General features: G+C 42.8%; 2 protein-coding genes across 3 annotated transcripts; both read left to right on the forward strand.

Moving 5' to 3' along the window:
- The first annotated feature begins 99 nt into the window (after window positions 1–99).
- LOC115388070 (tumor suppressor candidate 2) lies at window positions 100–4,256 on the forward strand. 2 transcript variants are annotated; one of them, XM_030091004.1, is made up of 5 exons: window positions 100–235; window positions 325–397; window positions 1,854–2,095; window positions 3,359–3,479; window positions 3,556–4,256. In XM_030091004.1, exons 3-5 carry the CDS (start codon window positions 1,947–1,949, stop codon window positions 3,619–3,621), a joined length of 336 nt encoding a protein of 111 aa, XP_029946864.1. In that variant the 5' UTR covers window positions 100–235; window positions 325–397; window positions 1,854–1,946; the 3' UTR covers window positions 3,622–4,256. The 2 variants fall into 2 exon arrangements, with proteins under 2 accessions (XP_029946864.1, XP_029946865.1); XM_030091005.1 differs by lacking the exon at window positions 325–397 and having other exon boundaries at window positions 119–235.
- A 6,127-nt stretch (window positions 4,257–10,383) lies between these two features.
- On the forward strand, window positions 10,384–16,579 carry hyal2a (hyaluronidase 2a). The gene is given in 5 exon segments (XM_030090944.1): window positions 10,384–10,619; window positions 11,982–12,645; window positions 12,647–12,943; window positions 13,489–13,578; window positions 15,488–16,579. Coding segments are annotated over 4 exon segments (1,407 nt in total). The 5' UTR covers window positions 10,384–10,619; window positions 11,982–12,024; the 3' UTR covers window positions 15,887–16,579.
- Window positions 16,580–16,718: the final 139 nt, after the last annotated feature.

Raw genomic sequence — 16,718 nt, forward strand, 5'->3', positions numbered from 1 at the left:
CAAGTGCACAATGTAACATTTAATATAGTTAAATAAAATCCATGCACTTTAGCATGTTTTTTTTAGGTGTCTGTGACGAATTTTAAAATAATTTTAGTCGCGTGTGTTTACGCTCGGACGTGTGATCAGCTGGTCGCCTCCGCGTCACGAGCACCAAAACAGCTCGCGCTTTGCTAACTGCAGCCGCCAACCCAAAGTTATGTTTCGTGATGTCGGTTTAGCCGCAGGTGACCAGGTAGGAGACCGGACCAGCACTCTGCTCGCGTTTAGACGTCCGGACTGTGTCGGGGAGCAGTTTGTGAGCGTGTGTGTGTCTTTTTGCAGTAACTCTCCACTCGCTTCGGGAAGCTAACCTGCGTCAGTGGCCGAAGCTAACAGGCTAACTCACCTCGAGCAGGTACTGTTAGCCGGTCATCATTAGCTACACGAAGGGTTCGCATTTACCTTTATGCTCTTTTAAAACGAAATGTGGGGAATTTAAAACCACAGCCGTGTGTGTTAAAGACTGCAGAGATGCGTCCAGCGTTATGAGTCAGCCTGCCCGAGGGGAGAGTTTGTTTACGTGTGTGTGGCCCGATCGGTTAGCCTGACGCAGAGCTAGCACAGTTCATCACAACAATGTCAACCACAATGCAGTGCATCGAGCTAAATGCAGATTTTATATGCATTGATTTAGATATGTGTGCGAAAATTTTTACAAAGCGCGAGGGAGAGCATGTGTTAGCATCTGACAGACCTGTACGTCCCAGTAACATGGCAGCTATGGTTGTTGATAAGTGAGTTATCATATAATGTTTTATTAAAAGATCCAGCAGGTCAGCTATGGCTGACTGAGAGTTTTGAACTACAGGAAATTGACAAACTAAAATCTGTTTACTCTTCAGTGTACAGATTCCTTTCAATAAACCTGTTGTAACGTATGGCTTAAGGTCAGTGTTGGGCAAGTAACTTTTAGAAGGTGATAAGTTACAAGTTACTTCTTCAAAAAGTGAGTTCGTAACCGAGTTCAAATATTTTGAAAGTAACTAATTACTAGGCGAAGTAACTATTGCATTATTTAAAGAAAACGTGTCACAGAATGAATGAATGAATGAATGAATCTGGATCTGGATCCCTTCTTAATGGAACTGTAAGATGCATGATCAATAATTTATTATAAAACTGAATGTATAATTAATGAAATCAATGGACACTTCATAGAATAAATTACAGACATGAAATGCAACATGATCTAAATTATTGAAATGTTGCTGTGTATGAGACAAGACACCAATCAAATTAGGTTTTTAACTGTAGATATCATTTCTACATTTGAAGAATAACAAAACACAATAGATGTATGTCAAAAGATGTCTGTACTTCAATTTAAAAGCTGCCTTTGGATGGTCAGGGCTCTGTGGCTGTATTTCTGCCATGTGACACACTTTACAGCTTTCAGTGAGTTGGCAACAATGTATCTGTTTGAAATGACGTCATCATCTAATTTGACCTAGAAATATGAATGAGCAGCTATGCAAATTAGATGGTGATGGTATTTAGAGTAGCAACAATGTAACAGTTTTAAAGCATCTTTTTTTTTTTTTTACAATACGCAATGATAATGTCAGTCTTCATTGACCAAAAACCTTAGATTCACATATTTTCAGACCGGTTGTTTGATGAAGACAAGTTAAGAATCGTAGAAATCTCTGACTGTCATTGGCAAAATGTGATGTTGTGCATTACTGTGGATTTTACATGTTAAAGTGATAACATCTACTGAAGTCCTTTAAGAATATTCTTTACAGTGGACTGGTAAAAGAAATCAAACCACTTCTTGGAAATGTTAATTCTTTGTACACTTTCACTTTTAGGACTTGGCCTCACTAAAGGATTGAGAGCATCTGGCCCCCCAGCAGACAGCCCAAGAGCTCCAATTTTGAGACTATGCCTTATCTCTGAGGAGAATGGGAGGAAGTGGATCCAAAGCCAAAGGTGTCTGGCCTTTCTCAGGCAGTGGAGGCGGAAGCGATTCAGGAAGTGATGGGAACGGGCAGTCTTTGGCTCGTCTCAAGGGTTCCAGAAATGCAACACCATTTGTTTTTACCAGGAGGAGGTAATTACAACACAATTGGACTTAAAGACGTTTTTACCCATGTAAAGAATACAATTTTGTGAATTGCTGTAAAATTGCTGTTCCAGTAACAAAAAGGTTTCTCACGCATTCACAAGTTGTTGCACCGTGTGCCTACACAGTACACTACAAACCCATTGTTTCTGACAAGCAGTAACATGGAGAAATTTGGAGGTTGATATCTGGTCAATTGTTATTTTTTTTTTTTTTATTACTTCTAGTAAATAATTGGACCACCTACTTCACCATGTGTTTGTGATCTGACGGCAGCTGGATCCACTCATGGCAGCCCTCTCAAATAAATTCCAGATTTATTATACAACAGTCATTCTGTAATTTCTAGCAATGTTGACTCACAGTGATGGGACTGAACAATGGGTAAGGTAATCAGAAATTTATTTTGACTCAGACCATAGAGCAATCTCATCTGAATAGTTACTTTACAATAGTTTTTCAGGCATTCTGCTTCCACATTCCTGTGTGTTTTCATTCTTATTAATTCTCGCTGATGAAAAAGATCTATTCATGTTGAAGTGATCAGATTATCTTGAACTTCAGAAGCAGATCATGTGAGCGCGTTAGCTCCACTCAAAGTGAGACAAATCATGCGAGATGTGATAAACAATGCAGTTAATATTAACGATGGAGACTTTCTTCACGGGCAGTTTTTATGTCGAGCTCGTGGATTGCTGTGTGGTTGGGCTGACCAGGACACTCGCACGTTGCACACCAAAATATCCAGTCGCACTCTGCTGTGGAAGCTGCCTCAAATACTCCACTGTTTGGAGCCAAAAAGTCTCCTGGAGCCCATCAATCACCCCCACGGCATTTGTCGGTGAAATCTAAATGGTTGAGGAGAAATCTGCGTCCTTGTGCTAATAATTCAGAGAAGACACATTTGCTGTCTGCAGTTCAGCTGCATTTCATTAAAAACTTCACCGTTGTATTTAGTGAAACACACAAACAATACTGACTAGTTTCTTTAGCGCATTTTTTGCTTTGGTTGTTTGTTTGGCGTGGCCACATAGTAAGTAGTTGGAGCATTGTATCTGGGACAGCAGAAGTAGATTTGAATGTAAATTCTTTTTAACAAAATGTGTTAAATTTACATTTTGCCCTTTGTGAAAGTAGCCTGAAAAAGATGTTGGTGACCACTTTTGTCCCAGTAGACTGGAGGTAAATGAGAACACGTTCTTTAAAGCTGGAAACCTGACCTGTAGTCTGAAATGTCTGTTGTCCCGACAGCTCCTTGTACTACGACGAGGATGGAGACCTCGCTCATGAGTTCTACGAAGAGACGGTGGTGACGAAAAATGGCAGAAAAAAGTCCAAGTTAAAGAGAATCCAGAAGAATCTGATACCACAGGTGAGCTAGAACAGCACCGTGAGAGTTTGAATCAGACGTGAGTCAAACCCAACATGGCTCCCTCTTGTGTTTTCAGGGCATTGTGAAGTTGGACCACCCCTGTATCCATGTAGATTTCCCCATCGTCCTCTGTGAGGTGTGAAAAGTTGCACAGGACTCATGCACTAAAAACCACAGGGGCTCTTCAGGGAGCAAGTGACTTGTTCCGGTCCAAAGTGTTGCGGTGGAGACTGGACCTGTGGTCCGGCGAGAAAATAAGAAGACCGGAGCCGTCAACCCCACGTGATAAAACTTCAGCTTCGGTCAGAGAGTGTCCTCTTCACTTCAATCCATATTTTGACGTTCACAAAAACGCTGATGGTCCAGGCTGTGTTTCCACTCCCCAGTTGTTGTGTGAGCAGTCTTCAAGAGTACATCAGACCAAGTCGTATTTCTCTCGTGAGTCTTTTGCAGGGAAAAAAATAAAACAAAAACATCTTTGATGTGAAAAGGCTTTAATGGTTCATGCCTTCTGTGAGTTGTAGAGCGTTAGACTCCGTGTGCGTCGTCATCTGTGTATTTGTGTTAGTTCTGTTTGGGTGAGTGTGTGAAAGCGGTACGGAGCGGGAGAACTGAAGGATTGTGAAACGTCTTGTACATACGGTCATGTTCTGTATCGTCATGTCGGAGTCTGTCTCACTTACTGGAGCTCAGACCTGCACTAGTGAACATATTGTACTGTAAATACATGCAGATTTCTTAGTTGGAAATACTTGAATAAATGCTTAACTGACCTGAATCTTGAGTTCACATGCTTTAAGGTCATTTGTTGACATCAACTTCCATCAGTCACTGACGTCTGTACAGATAAGGATTCAGAGTTGCAATGAAATGATCAAATCAGCTGATTCACTATCATCAATACTAAAGAGAGGTTCATAAAACAATATATCAATAACTGGCCAAGACTTACTTTTTCTTTTTCAAAAATAGAAGTCCATTGATTTGTTTATTCCTCTGCTGCTCCTTGCTCTGTCGGCTTGGCCTGTTTTCACAAATAACTAAAGGATGTTTTCATGTTTGTCTGAGCCCAGGGGGACTGTGGATAATCCAGCCAAGCATTTTCACCCAGCCCTGCCTCGCAATGCAGACTGATATATTAGTGGTGTCTGACACTAGACGGATGAAGCAGAGGGGTTTATCTGCTCTCTTTTTGAATCTGGGTCTAAGAAGAGGATCTTCAAGTAGGATTTAGTGACTTAACTTGTCTGGAAGCCAAGCATGATCCCATTCACAGGTTACGTGAGAGAAATGTGGAAACTGAAGTCTGACAATGGACTTGAAGAAGGAAACATCTTGTGTCAAGTACAATAGCTGTCAAACATTTCACTGCTGTGTTTTATTACTTGGATGGAGCACGGTGGACTGTTTCCAGCTCTCATGCCAGGTCATTGGACCGTCATACTTAAGTGCAATTTCCACAAATCAACTTAGATTGTTTTTATGCAGAAGGAGAGTACTGGTAGTGATTTTCATTAGGTTTTTATAATTTTTTGAACAAAACAATATAGACAACATCATGGCTTATGTCTGTGTTATAGAATATTTAACTCAAATCCACTACATTTTTTCTTCAAATATCTTAAAACTACGTTATGTTAAAGTGTAATGATCAATGAGTTTAATTTGCTGTCATGATTTAGATCTTTGCGTGAGCTCACTATGTAGTTCACATTCTCAAAACTGTTAATCTGGCCCTACTGGAGAGAAGATGGTTGTTTGCGGCCCTCGGAAATGATCTAGTGGCCTGTTCTGATAGAGGGCATAGAGTTATGCTACTGCCAGTGCTGGTAATTTTAACCAATATATCCAGAAAGACTGTCGTTCTGTTGTCATCCAGACTGAAACACCAGCCGAGGCCGTTTGTGACTCATGAGATCGCCCGTTCTCTGTGTTTGCAGACAGCTGGAGTCATTTCTCTGAAATCTGCAGATTGTGTCTATATTTTTAACTTTCCGTCATTGCCTTCTTGTATTTCTACCCACTGAGCTAAAACAAAAAAAAGCTGTTGAGCTCATTTTTTTCCTTCCCTTGCTTCTTCGGAATGTGCAGAGACAGAATATGTTAAATGCCAGTTCAGTTCAGTTTGTGAGGTTTGCTCCCTCTAGATGGCAGTAAGACGCTGTTCCTGCTCTGACTGTAATCTCACTCTATATTTCTTTTCATTTATTATGTGACTTTTTGAATTAAGTACACATTTACTTCTCTCCTCTCGTGATGATCCAGCACAGTCCCTCCATGCTGAAGAACAAATGTAATGCTCTGTGAAGCTGAAATCTTGAAGGCTGTATGCCGCTGATGCTGCTGGAGGCAGCTGGCTCAGGACCAACTTTAATAGCTATGTAAACATATTTTCTTGTGTGCAGATGACAAATCCCCACAATAATGGGCAGGGCCTTCCTTTGCAGGCACTCTGTGTCTGTAATTGTGAGGAATGTGGTTGGGTGCGTTTTTTTAGGCCAGAGGTCAGTGGCTTTGATGTGTTTCCTCTCCACTGCTCTTTCATGTTGTGCTAGAGTCCAGCTGGTATTAAAAGGATGAGCCCTTTCTTGTAAAATCATAAAAAAAAAAAACGTACATGTAGGAGCTGTTTCTTGAAAATGAGACAGCGCAGCTCCCCTGTGTGTTTTAACAGGAAAAAGGAATCCATGCGGACAGAGACAATGATCTGCGCCCCTGAAAACAAACTGGAACATGCTTTGAATTTAAACAGAAGAAGAGAAATATTGCTTAGCTGGAGTCATTTAGCAAGTGCAGCAGCTTTGAATGCTTATTTTGAGGTTCACAGGTGGTTTATGCTCATTATGTTGTTACAAAGTCATCATTTGTAGCTCAGGGATGAAAATGACAATACTGAGTAAAGCTGAATTGCTTCCATATAAATTGTGACCATGATGCTCCACTCAAATCAAACATTCTGTTTTGTGTGTTATTTTAAAACAGAGTAAACAGACCAAAATTTGGAGGACGCAACAGTCCATCGTTTTGTAATGACATTAATATTTTATGATAAGTGACTAAAATCCTAATTCTTGAATTTACTGTTGTTACCATACCTTACCTTACATTGAGGCTCTGCACAGAGAGAACTCAGGTTAAAACCTGGTTCACACTCTTTCTGCGTGGACTTTGTGTTTCAGAATAATCATTATTGTAATTTATTCAAAATCAACAACTAAAAATATCATACAAACCCTACAAAGACTTATTTTAATACCTATGAATGCTGAAACTTTTTAATTTCCCTTCCACGTGTTCCAAAACAGTTAAAGCTACCCTCGTGTGAGATTTGTAGAATAGCTGGTCTTTCAGTTAATCGACAGACCAGACAGGGTGGTACCCGAGAGAATTTACTAAAAATGTATGATTACAGGGTCACTCATGGGAACAAAAAAGAGGCCACTTCGAATGTTTGTTTCATTCAGGAGATGAGACGCCTCAGATCAGCAGAGTCATGTGCAGGCTGTTGGTATGTTGGATCCTGGTATGTCCTCCAGAGCTGCTAAATAGATACAGTATCTGAAACGCACACAACTTCAGGAACACTTAAGGACAAGTGGGACACTTTCACTTCAGTAGATCCACAAACTGATTACCTGCATGTAAAGGAAGTGTGTTGAACGATGGAAATGGACTGTGCTGTCTTCTTCCGCTCTTCTGGCTGCTCATGCACTAATTTTTGGACTGATTGATTCTATCCTGTTTTCTCAGAATACTCCAGTTGCCTTTCAAGAATGGCTGCAGAGCCCCTTACGGTCCAGATGAAAATTAACTAGCTGCTCCAAGAGGAGTCTTTCCAGAGTCTTCATGATGTCGGATGTCGGCACCGCAGGGCTGTAGGGATGTAGTGTGTTTGACACAGGAACAATGCAGGAGACCTTCCAGGGATCATGGGGAGATTCCGAATCCCATCGAGCTCGAGGACGCAGGTCTTTAGGAGCCTGAGGTTCACACCACTACTTTGTACAAAAGCAGGACTTTCCAAATGAAAGCATTTAGTTAATAAACCCTGTTTTTATGGTTACTTCTTCAACATGTGCAAAGGACAACTTTAACAGCGTCAGAGCTATGAAATCTTGTGGCCTCCGATGATCTGTGGTGCCCCCAAAAGGTTCCGGCATCACAGGCTGAGAATCACTATTGGCTCACTGATCACACTGATGTGTGTATTTAAGGATTTCATGACACCTTTGGGTTCCACTCTCCTTGAGTTTTGGAGTTTTGGACTATTCTCTTATCCCAAGTTCACCTTCTGGCAGGGACACCCAAACGCAGTACGATTCATGAAAGTACATGGTGTTTAGGTGGCAGGGTGTGCATCCAGTTTCCCTGCCATTGTTTCCACTTCCTGGCGGTCCTGGACTCCCGCTGACGTAATGTTCGGAGGTCAAAGGGAAGCTCGGCCGAGCAGGAAGAGGAGCCATTTATTTGTTCCTTTTCCCTCCCTCTTCATTCACGTGGGCTGTTCATGCTCCGAGTGTTCCTCTGCGTAGAAAGAACACAGAGAAGGGGGAAAAAAGAGAGAGAAAACTGAGGACACGGTGAATGAGTCAGCAGAGCTCTGCGGACAAACAGCACAAAGTACCGGGACACAGGAAAACGCCGTCCTTCCAGGCCCTGACCTCAATCCAACCACGTGCTCAGGATGTCCTTCAGCTTCACACACACACACACACACACACAAATCAACTTTAACTTGCAGAGGGTCTTTTAAACTTAGACATGCACTGTCAGGCTGAGGCGGCAGTCTATTAGAGATGAGAGTTACACTTCCTCCCCCCAAATGATCAAAACAGTTTATAAAGTCCTTTAATTATGTGTGAGCGTGGCCCGGAGCTTCCTCTGCGCACCTCCCTATCTGCCGTATGTGGAAACAGGACATGTGGTGGTGCTTGGATCCATCATGAAGCCATTGCCAGTGGCTGTCATCGCATGCCCCCGGCGGCAGTAACATCTGCATGCCAGATGCCTCGTGCCCACTGTCTGTAGTGTGCATAAAGTATTAGTGGAAAAAACATCAAAACCCTTCACTTAAGTGGCAAGACAGCAAAATAAAATCACTTCAGCGACAGTAAAGCGCCACCCGTTTACTTATTTAAACTCGCAGAGGAATGATCAAAAGAGCATGCTTGAATTCAGAAGGGACACATTCTCTTTTTCTGTGTTATATTCATATCTGCGAGATGGCTCTTCTTTCTAAGTGACTTCATCTTTTTCTCACGCTTCTTTATATTATGGGACAAATGATTGAGCTTTATTCATCTTAGCATTTTCACCTTAGGAACTCTCGTTTTCACAATCAGTGTTTATCTACAACAAATCAATATCAAAAGAATGTTGAAATCGAGTTCATTTATTAGCAGCGTCAACAATGTGTAAGTCTAGTTTTGATATTTTCAGAGTTGCTGGTTTTTTCATCAGCAATCCCTTGCTTCCATGAAAGCCACAAATGATGCCATTTTGTACAAACTACTCTTTTTATTGCATGTGTTAAAATTCTGGAACGTCTCAGCATGTCTCAGAAAAAAAAATCCATATGACTTTATTGACATTTTGTTGCCTCTACTATATTGTAATTGCTTACTGCAATACTTAGAAAATATCTGAAGCATTGGGTGTCTTTGTTAACATATCACATAAAGTTAGAAGAACATTGTGGTTTTGTTTCAGAGACGTAGCAGTTCCTCTTCAAAGTGAAAAATGAATAGAGATAAACCTGAAAAAACTCCCCAACCTTCATCAAAAACTATGAAACGAGTATTAAATTTCTGCTTTTTTTTTTTTTTGCATCTCTCTAGATAATTTTTTACATGACTTTTTTGCCTATTTATGTCATCTTTTTGTAACATTTTTGCAACATATGTTCCTATATTTGGTGTTTCTTTATCTCTTTAGCAACTCCTCATTAGGTAATATCTTACAATATCACTTTGTACCTTTTTGTATCACTGAGTTTAACACTTGGGCTTGAATAACACAAGCTCATGCATTCAAACTTGCTATTTTTGCTATGCATAAGTATTCTGAGCATATACACCCCATGCAACAGGAAAACTTGAAACATGATCTGTTACTTTTACATCATAAGTTCTTACACTCAAAATATAGATTCATTTTTAAACCTTTCATTTGCTGTATGCCAGTCAATTAATTATTCTAAAAAAAATGTTGTTTTTTTGTCAATGTGTGTACATCAAATAAATCACCATATTGGATATTTTCATGCTTACATGCTGAGTATTTTTCACATTTGCCCTTTGGGCAGCTCACTGGGTGCCTGCTTGACATTTTTCCAACCTTGACAAAAAAAAAAAGAGAGAGAGAGAAAACCTGCTCTCTCTTCTCAGTCTTAGTCTTTTATAATCTTGAGATGGTTAACAAAAATGCTCGATTCAAATAAATCTTTTGCGTTTGTTATCAGCTGAATGCTTGAAGTTTGTCACTGTTAGTGTGTTTTAAACTCTGATCTATCGAAGTGTTTTGACTGATAACTTTCTGTGACTGTGCTGCTGCTGACAGCTCGTGTGTGCAGTGTGGCATTAATAGTTGGATGTGGATCATCAGACCCTGAACTGGATCTGATGTGGATCTGATGTGGATCTGTGTCACCTTTTGGACTGACCCATAAAACACTGTACTGGGATGCAGGATAAGCATTTTACGCAATAAGCACAAAATAATCAAACCTTATCTCTCTTAAATGGGGTTATGTAGGGACTTTCGGACAATAAACATGCGGCACTGGCACGTACGACTTGCTGACAGAGTGTTTGGGATGTCCGGTGTGTCTCTCTCCGTCCGCGCCCCCCTCTGTCCCAGCCGGAATGGTACGTCCTGAAGGAGGTCCAGCAGCTCCCCCACTGAATGGAGCGCAACTGACAACCTTGCAGGGGGTGGGCTACTGGGCTCACTTCCCTGGTGTGTGCGGGCTGCGTGCGGCACGTCTCACACCGTATTCATGTAGTTTAGAACGCGCACCTTTTTATTTGTCACGCGGGTCGATTTGCAGTTGGTCCGGCTGCAGGACAGCAGCAGCGTGGAGCGGCGGAGGGAGGGCTGCAGCGCGGAGGGGGGGAATGCGTCCTCAGTCTGCCTGTGAAGGTAAGTCTGTCATCTGCTGCAAGCTGGAAATTTCCTCATTCATTGCAAGAGCAACGATCACACCGCAGTTCCTGTCAACAGGGCAGCAGAAACGTGCATGTGGCCGAGAGAGGATGCTTTCTGTGAGCAGATAATCTGCAAAAGAAGAAAAAAACTAAATCAGCAATCAAAGGTCTTTAATTAGAGTTAAATATGAAATGCTTAGATGTTTGTGCTCAAACAAACTATTCAAAAAAGTGTAAGTATTTGCTTCATTATCCATGCTAATACATGAGTATTAAAATAGTTATTAAAAATAAAGATGTACTCATGCGTGCATTGAATTTTACACAGTTTGGGATGTTTAAACTTCATCATAAAACCAACATTGGTAAATTAAAGGAAATAATGAAATATTGGAAACATGCGCTACTTATTGGGAAATGTTTCGTTTTTGTTATATTATTATTATTATTATTATTATTATCTCCTGTCCTCATTTAGAGGCTGATTAGTATATTTTTCCAGCGCAAATTATGGATCCTTAATTATTGAAGATATTCAATTTTTGAACCTGCAATCATATCTAATATTTCAACATATCAACTAAAGGAAAATTTTATCTACGTGAACTTCAGTAAATACATAAGATCGATAGAATGCGTCCATTGCATGTTAATTTGTATTGGTGAAATGTGCAGCAGGATCAGCGGATCTTGCGCAAATGACGGATAGGGCAGCTCAATCAGCAGGTTGCTCAAATAAGCAGAAGCACGATAGTCAAAGTAAAATATGAGACGATGTGAAAAAAATAAATGTGTGTGAACATCAACAATTAGTCATGAATCCACTGCAAGTAACAAATTCTATTTATATACACAATAAATGTAGTGAGTCATAATTACTGTCTGAATGCTGCAGGATAATTGTGCTCAATCATGAGTAGGTGATCTTTATGTGGACAGTGCTCATTTACAAAATATTTAATGAGGAAGAACAAGTGAAACACATTTGATTGTGGTCAGTGTGCAAAAGATTTGATGTAATTATTGCAGTGTAATGATGCATGTTTTCACTGACTGAAGTATGAAATATCCCTGTTAAATTGTTAAATTTTCTCTTAGTTCAGTGAGTTTTACTTAAAGGCTCCCTCCAAATCTACATATGTAGTGAAACTGAAGTCTAAGTGGCATAAAAAAAAAATCTGAACTTGAAGTCATGCATGTGGTTCTTACTTGGACAAAAACGCTAAATTTAACAGAGGGCTCTTCTCAGTGGCTTCGTTTTTTGAAGTGTTACATTTATGAATGACTGTACTGGAACTTTCTTTAATCTGCCAGCCAAACTGAAAAGAAAAACCCCAAATGTCAATTTGAATTGTAGAGCAGAGAGCGACAGTCCTTCCTGTCAATCCACATCTGAAGACATGGTGTACTGGACTCTGACTGTCCTGCTGAATGCTCTGCTGTGGGAAGGCCTTTGTGCTTTGGGGCTGAAGCCCACGAGATGGCCGCTGTACTCCCAAAAGCCCCTGCTCCTCGCTTGGAATGCCCCCACAGAGGACTGCGCCCCGCGGCACGGCATCCATTTCCAGCTGGACCAGTTCCAGATCGTGGCCTCGCCCAATGAGGGCTTTGTCAAGCAGAACCTGACCATCTTCTACAAGGACCGCCTGGGCTTGTACCCCTACTACGAGCTGGACCAAACCCCTGTGAACGGGGGGCTGCCGCAGGTGGCCAGCCTCATGCAGCACCTGGAGAAGATGCCGGAAGGCGTCCACAAGTACATCCGTGAACCCGGAGCCGTGGGCTTAGCGGTGATTGACTGGGAGGAGTGGCGTCCGCTCTGGATACGGAACTGGGAAACCAAAGACGTTTACCGCCGGCACTCTCGAGAGCTGGTGCGGCAGAAAAACCCAACGTGGCCCCCGGAGCAGGTGAGCAAGGTGGCCCAGCAGGAGTTTGAGATGTCCGCCCGGAAGTTCATGCTGGAGACGCTGCGGCAGGCCAAGAACCTCCGGCCCAACCAGCTGTGGGGCTTCTACCTGTTTCCCGGACTGCTACAACCACGACTACCGCCACACCCTGGAGAGCTACACCGGCCGCTGCCCCGACGTGGAGGTGGCCCGCAACGAGCAGCTGAAGTGGCTGTGGACGGAGAGCACGGCGCTCTTCCCCTCCGTCTACATGAGCACGGTGCTGCGGTCTTCCGCCTCCGGACGCCAGTTCGTCCGGAACCGCGTGAAGGAGGGGATGCGCCTGGCCTCCTCGGGCGACGGCCTGGCTCGCCCGGTCTTTGTGTACACCAGACCGACCTACGCCAACTCCCCGGAGCAGCTGACTGAGGTGACGCTCTAACTTTAGAAGCTCTGGCCGTACCGGCTCCGGTTCCTCTTCCTGAAGCTCTTTCTTTTCCCACTCCGACGAGGTCTAATCCAACTAATGTCCTCCTTCCTGTCAGCCGCGTATGATACTAAACATTCCTGGAGCAGCCAGTGTGGTCTTGTGTCTTTTTCATCTGTCAGCCTAATCCTCGGTCACACCGTGGCTCTAACAGGCGGCGCTGCCCCTCTATCGCTGCATGCTTCACAGAGCCGTCTCTCACGACTTTTTCTTATCGGCAGCCCACAGCCCCTTCCTGTTCTGGTTCCAGTCAGACACCCCAATACCTTTCGTTTGTGTGGAGTAGGCAGGATGGGTGTTGGTCAAGTTGAAAATCTGGCCAAACACCCGATAGAGCGCTTCCTTATGGGAGTATTAACAGATAAGAGAAGAAGCTTCACTTGGCTTCACATGCTGCCGTTTGTGACCCACTAACAGCCTGACCCTGTTCCTCCTCTCGGTTTGACCTGTCCTCTCAGAAATGTGAAGTGCTGTCTCGTCTTTTACAGACCGATCTTGTTTCCACCATCGGGGAGAGCGTGGCCTTGGGAGCAGCTGGGATTATCCTGTGGGGCGAGGCGGTGTACGCCAGCAGCAGAGTGAGCATCAGCACACAGCGCATCAAACCCCCCGCATGAATTACTTTGGTGTAACTCACAAACATTCACCACAAATGCTACCATATCAGGTTTTGTGCCGCTGCTCTTGTCTGTCATGTGTGCAGTCATTTGATGCTCTTATTCCTCAGGGCTTTGATAAATAGAGCGGCTGAAGTCACATGGTCCACTGATCCACTGGAGACATTGGTCCGAAGGACTACGATAGCATTATCAAGGGATTTTGATCTGACCTAGACCCATAATTAAATCTTCAAATCGCACCAAAAACTGTTTGTGTTGTGAAGACATCATTTCTGCAGGGAAAGAGAGAAAATCTTGCGACGCTGACTCAGTGTTGTCCTCGGGAAGTGACCGAGTTTGGAAACTTCAGCATTTCTTCCTGTAACTTCTAAACTAACAGCGGTCATATGTTGGAAATCATGTAATACAGGAGTGAATAGTTTTTTAAACATTGGTTTGCTTATTTAAACAGCTTCGACTTTATGAAGTCATGACAATGAGAATACACACTGTGCACAAACTACTGCAAACCCTCTAACCTTCAGCTCTTAAAACATTTTGATTCAAAAAGGCTTTTAAAACGTAACAAAAGTAAGTCTTGAAATGATCTTAAACAGCCAGTAGACATTAAAGTAAAACATTGGCCTCATTTAGATGTGATTTTTAACTCGTTCACATTTAAAGTGTCCACATTGAGAAGTCATGATTTTACTCGGCTCACGTCATATTTTATCATTTTTGTGCTGAAGAAAAAAGGGAGACAAGGAGAAGTAGATGGCCGGTATGCATGAAGCCGTGTGTGTGTGTGTGTGTGTGTGTGTGTGTGTGTGTGTGTGTGTGTGTGTGTGTGTGTGTGTGTGTGTGTGTGATGCCTTTGAAGCAGGGTACGAAGCTGTGTGCAGCGACTGGAATGCCTGAAGACAAAAGCAATGAGGAATGTCGATTTATGCAGCTTTCGTTTGAGCGTAGGAAACAGTAACCATCGGATGTGAGAAGAGACACACTCGGTTCGGTCTCGCAGGTGAAGCAGGTCACGGTAGTTTTTATGTGTTACTTGTAGACTTGTGTTCTGTGCCTCTCTCAGTCTGGTGAATCTGATCGGTCTCAGTACCTCATGAATGAATCAATGCCTTTAACTTTGTGCGCGACGTCATCTGCCGTTTGATTCTGTCACTTGTGACACAATTTAATGCTCTGTCCTTTCCCAGAAAGCCTCTCATTTCACTGTGACCTGAAAAGGACAATTAAGTGATAAATCTTGGAAAAGTTTGCTGGAACAAAAACAGGCTGTGAAAGTCGGGTTGTCTGGGTTTTCTTTCAAGTCTATTTTTAGCCACTCAACAGCAACCCACTTTTGGACGTACATAAACCTTTTAAATGTCCTCAGTATAGAATCCAGTTACAGTAACATGACAATCTGCTGACCTTATTTAATTGGTAAGAAAAAAAAAAAGAGAACGTGATAAGTTATTTCAGGCTTTAGGCCTCAATTCTGCTAAATATTTTACACTTGGAGATGAAAAAGACCTACTTCAGATCTTGAAAGAAAAAAAAAAAATAAAAGGTGTTAGAATCAGAAGACGGTGGCACATTGGTGTAGTGGTTTGTACTGTTGCCTCACAGTTAGAATCAGCCAGTTTCATTCTGGGCTTGGAGCTTTTTTAATGTGGATTTGCATGTTTTTCTCACACTTTTCTCTCTAACACATGATTAATACATCTAAATTGTAAATACGTTATTTTTCAAGCACGACATGAAGTTCTTGTGGCTTTCTTGACCTGCCTTTGACTAAAACCACCTGGAAAAGTTCTCAACAGTGACATATTTCATGTTAAACACCCTCTCAGTCAACACACATTTTTTTCACCCCCCCCCTCCCTTTCTCTAGAAAAGCTGCTCTGACCTGGATGCATATTTGCGCGGCACACTGAGTCAATACCTCCTCAACGTCTCCACGGCAGCGGAGCTGTGCAGCCAGACCCTGTGTGCCTCTCACGGCCGCTGTCTGCGCAGGAACCCAGACAGCGATGTTTACCTGCACCTCAACCCCGTCGCCTTCAAAATAGCGAGCCACGGCGGAAAGCCGTCCGTCACCGGCGAGCTGGACGAGGCGGACAGGGCGGGTTTTCGGGCGGGCTTCCAGTGCCAGTGCTACAGCGGCTTTCAGGGAGACGGCTGCGACCAGACGGACCCCATGCACCAGAGAGGAGGGGCGGCGGCGGGTCCGGCCGCGGCCTCGGCGCTCAGACACGTGATCTTACTGGTGGTCTTTCTGCTCCTCCGTTAATGAACCGCACAAACCCTCAGTAGACATGCAGGACAACACGAGCGGAGCGATTAGTGATTTCACAGAACGAGCGGCGTTTAGTTTTTTTCAATCGTTGTAAAACATGGATGACACAAAGTGAAGTTTTTGATAGAAACACTGTGGAAATTGCAAAGCAATGTATGTTTATAACGTTGATTTTTTTTTTTTTTTCAAACAGTGAAGGACTTGCTGGAAGTGACCTTGTTTACGTTTTTGCTCTCAGTTTCCTCTCATTCACTGTTTCCCAAGGTGTCCGATTCCATGTTTCTCATCGAGAGGAGGCTTCTGTGGTAAAGATGCGATGAATGAGTCGACGTACGTCCGAGCTGTGTAGTGACAGTCAAAGTGATGCACTTAAAATCTGGAAAAACAGCACAACACATTTCAAGTGCCTGATCTCTCTCTCTCTCTCTTTCAGACATTTGATGTTTCTATAGAGGCAAATGCAGCATTGCTATTTATTTGAATGTATTTTCATGTGTTTTGTATGATATTTCCCTATTTTTGTGTCCAGTATGACTACTAGTTTCCTCTTTAAACACATTTCTCCAGTTTGACTTCAGAAGCCTGAAATTTTCAGATATTTTTGTCTGACATTAATGTGTCCAACAAGCAAAAGTGTACTGTTATCTCCAAGGTTCACGTTTTTCAGAGTAAATAAACCTGTTGTCGACATCTTTTGTGTGTCTTCCTGTTGGATTTGCAGCAGTAGGCTGTAACAGGTTGCCTTTCTGTGCAGAGGAGTCAATAAAACGTGAAGTTTGGGGGGACGCCTCGGCTCGCCGCTGACCAGGGGGAGTCGATTCCAGCT

This window comes from Salarias fasciatus, chromosome 5, assembly GCF_902148845.1.
Source record: "Salarias fasciatus chromosome 5, fSalaFa1.1, whole genome shotgun sequence".
In the NCBI taxonomy this organism is placed as follows: domain Eukaryota; kingdom Metazoa; phylum Chordata; class Actinopteri; order Blenniiformes; family Blenniidae; genus Salarias; species Salarias fasciatus.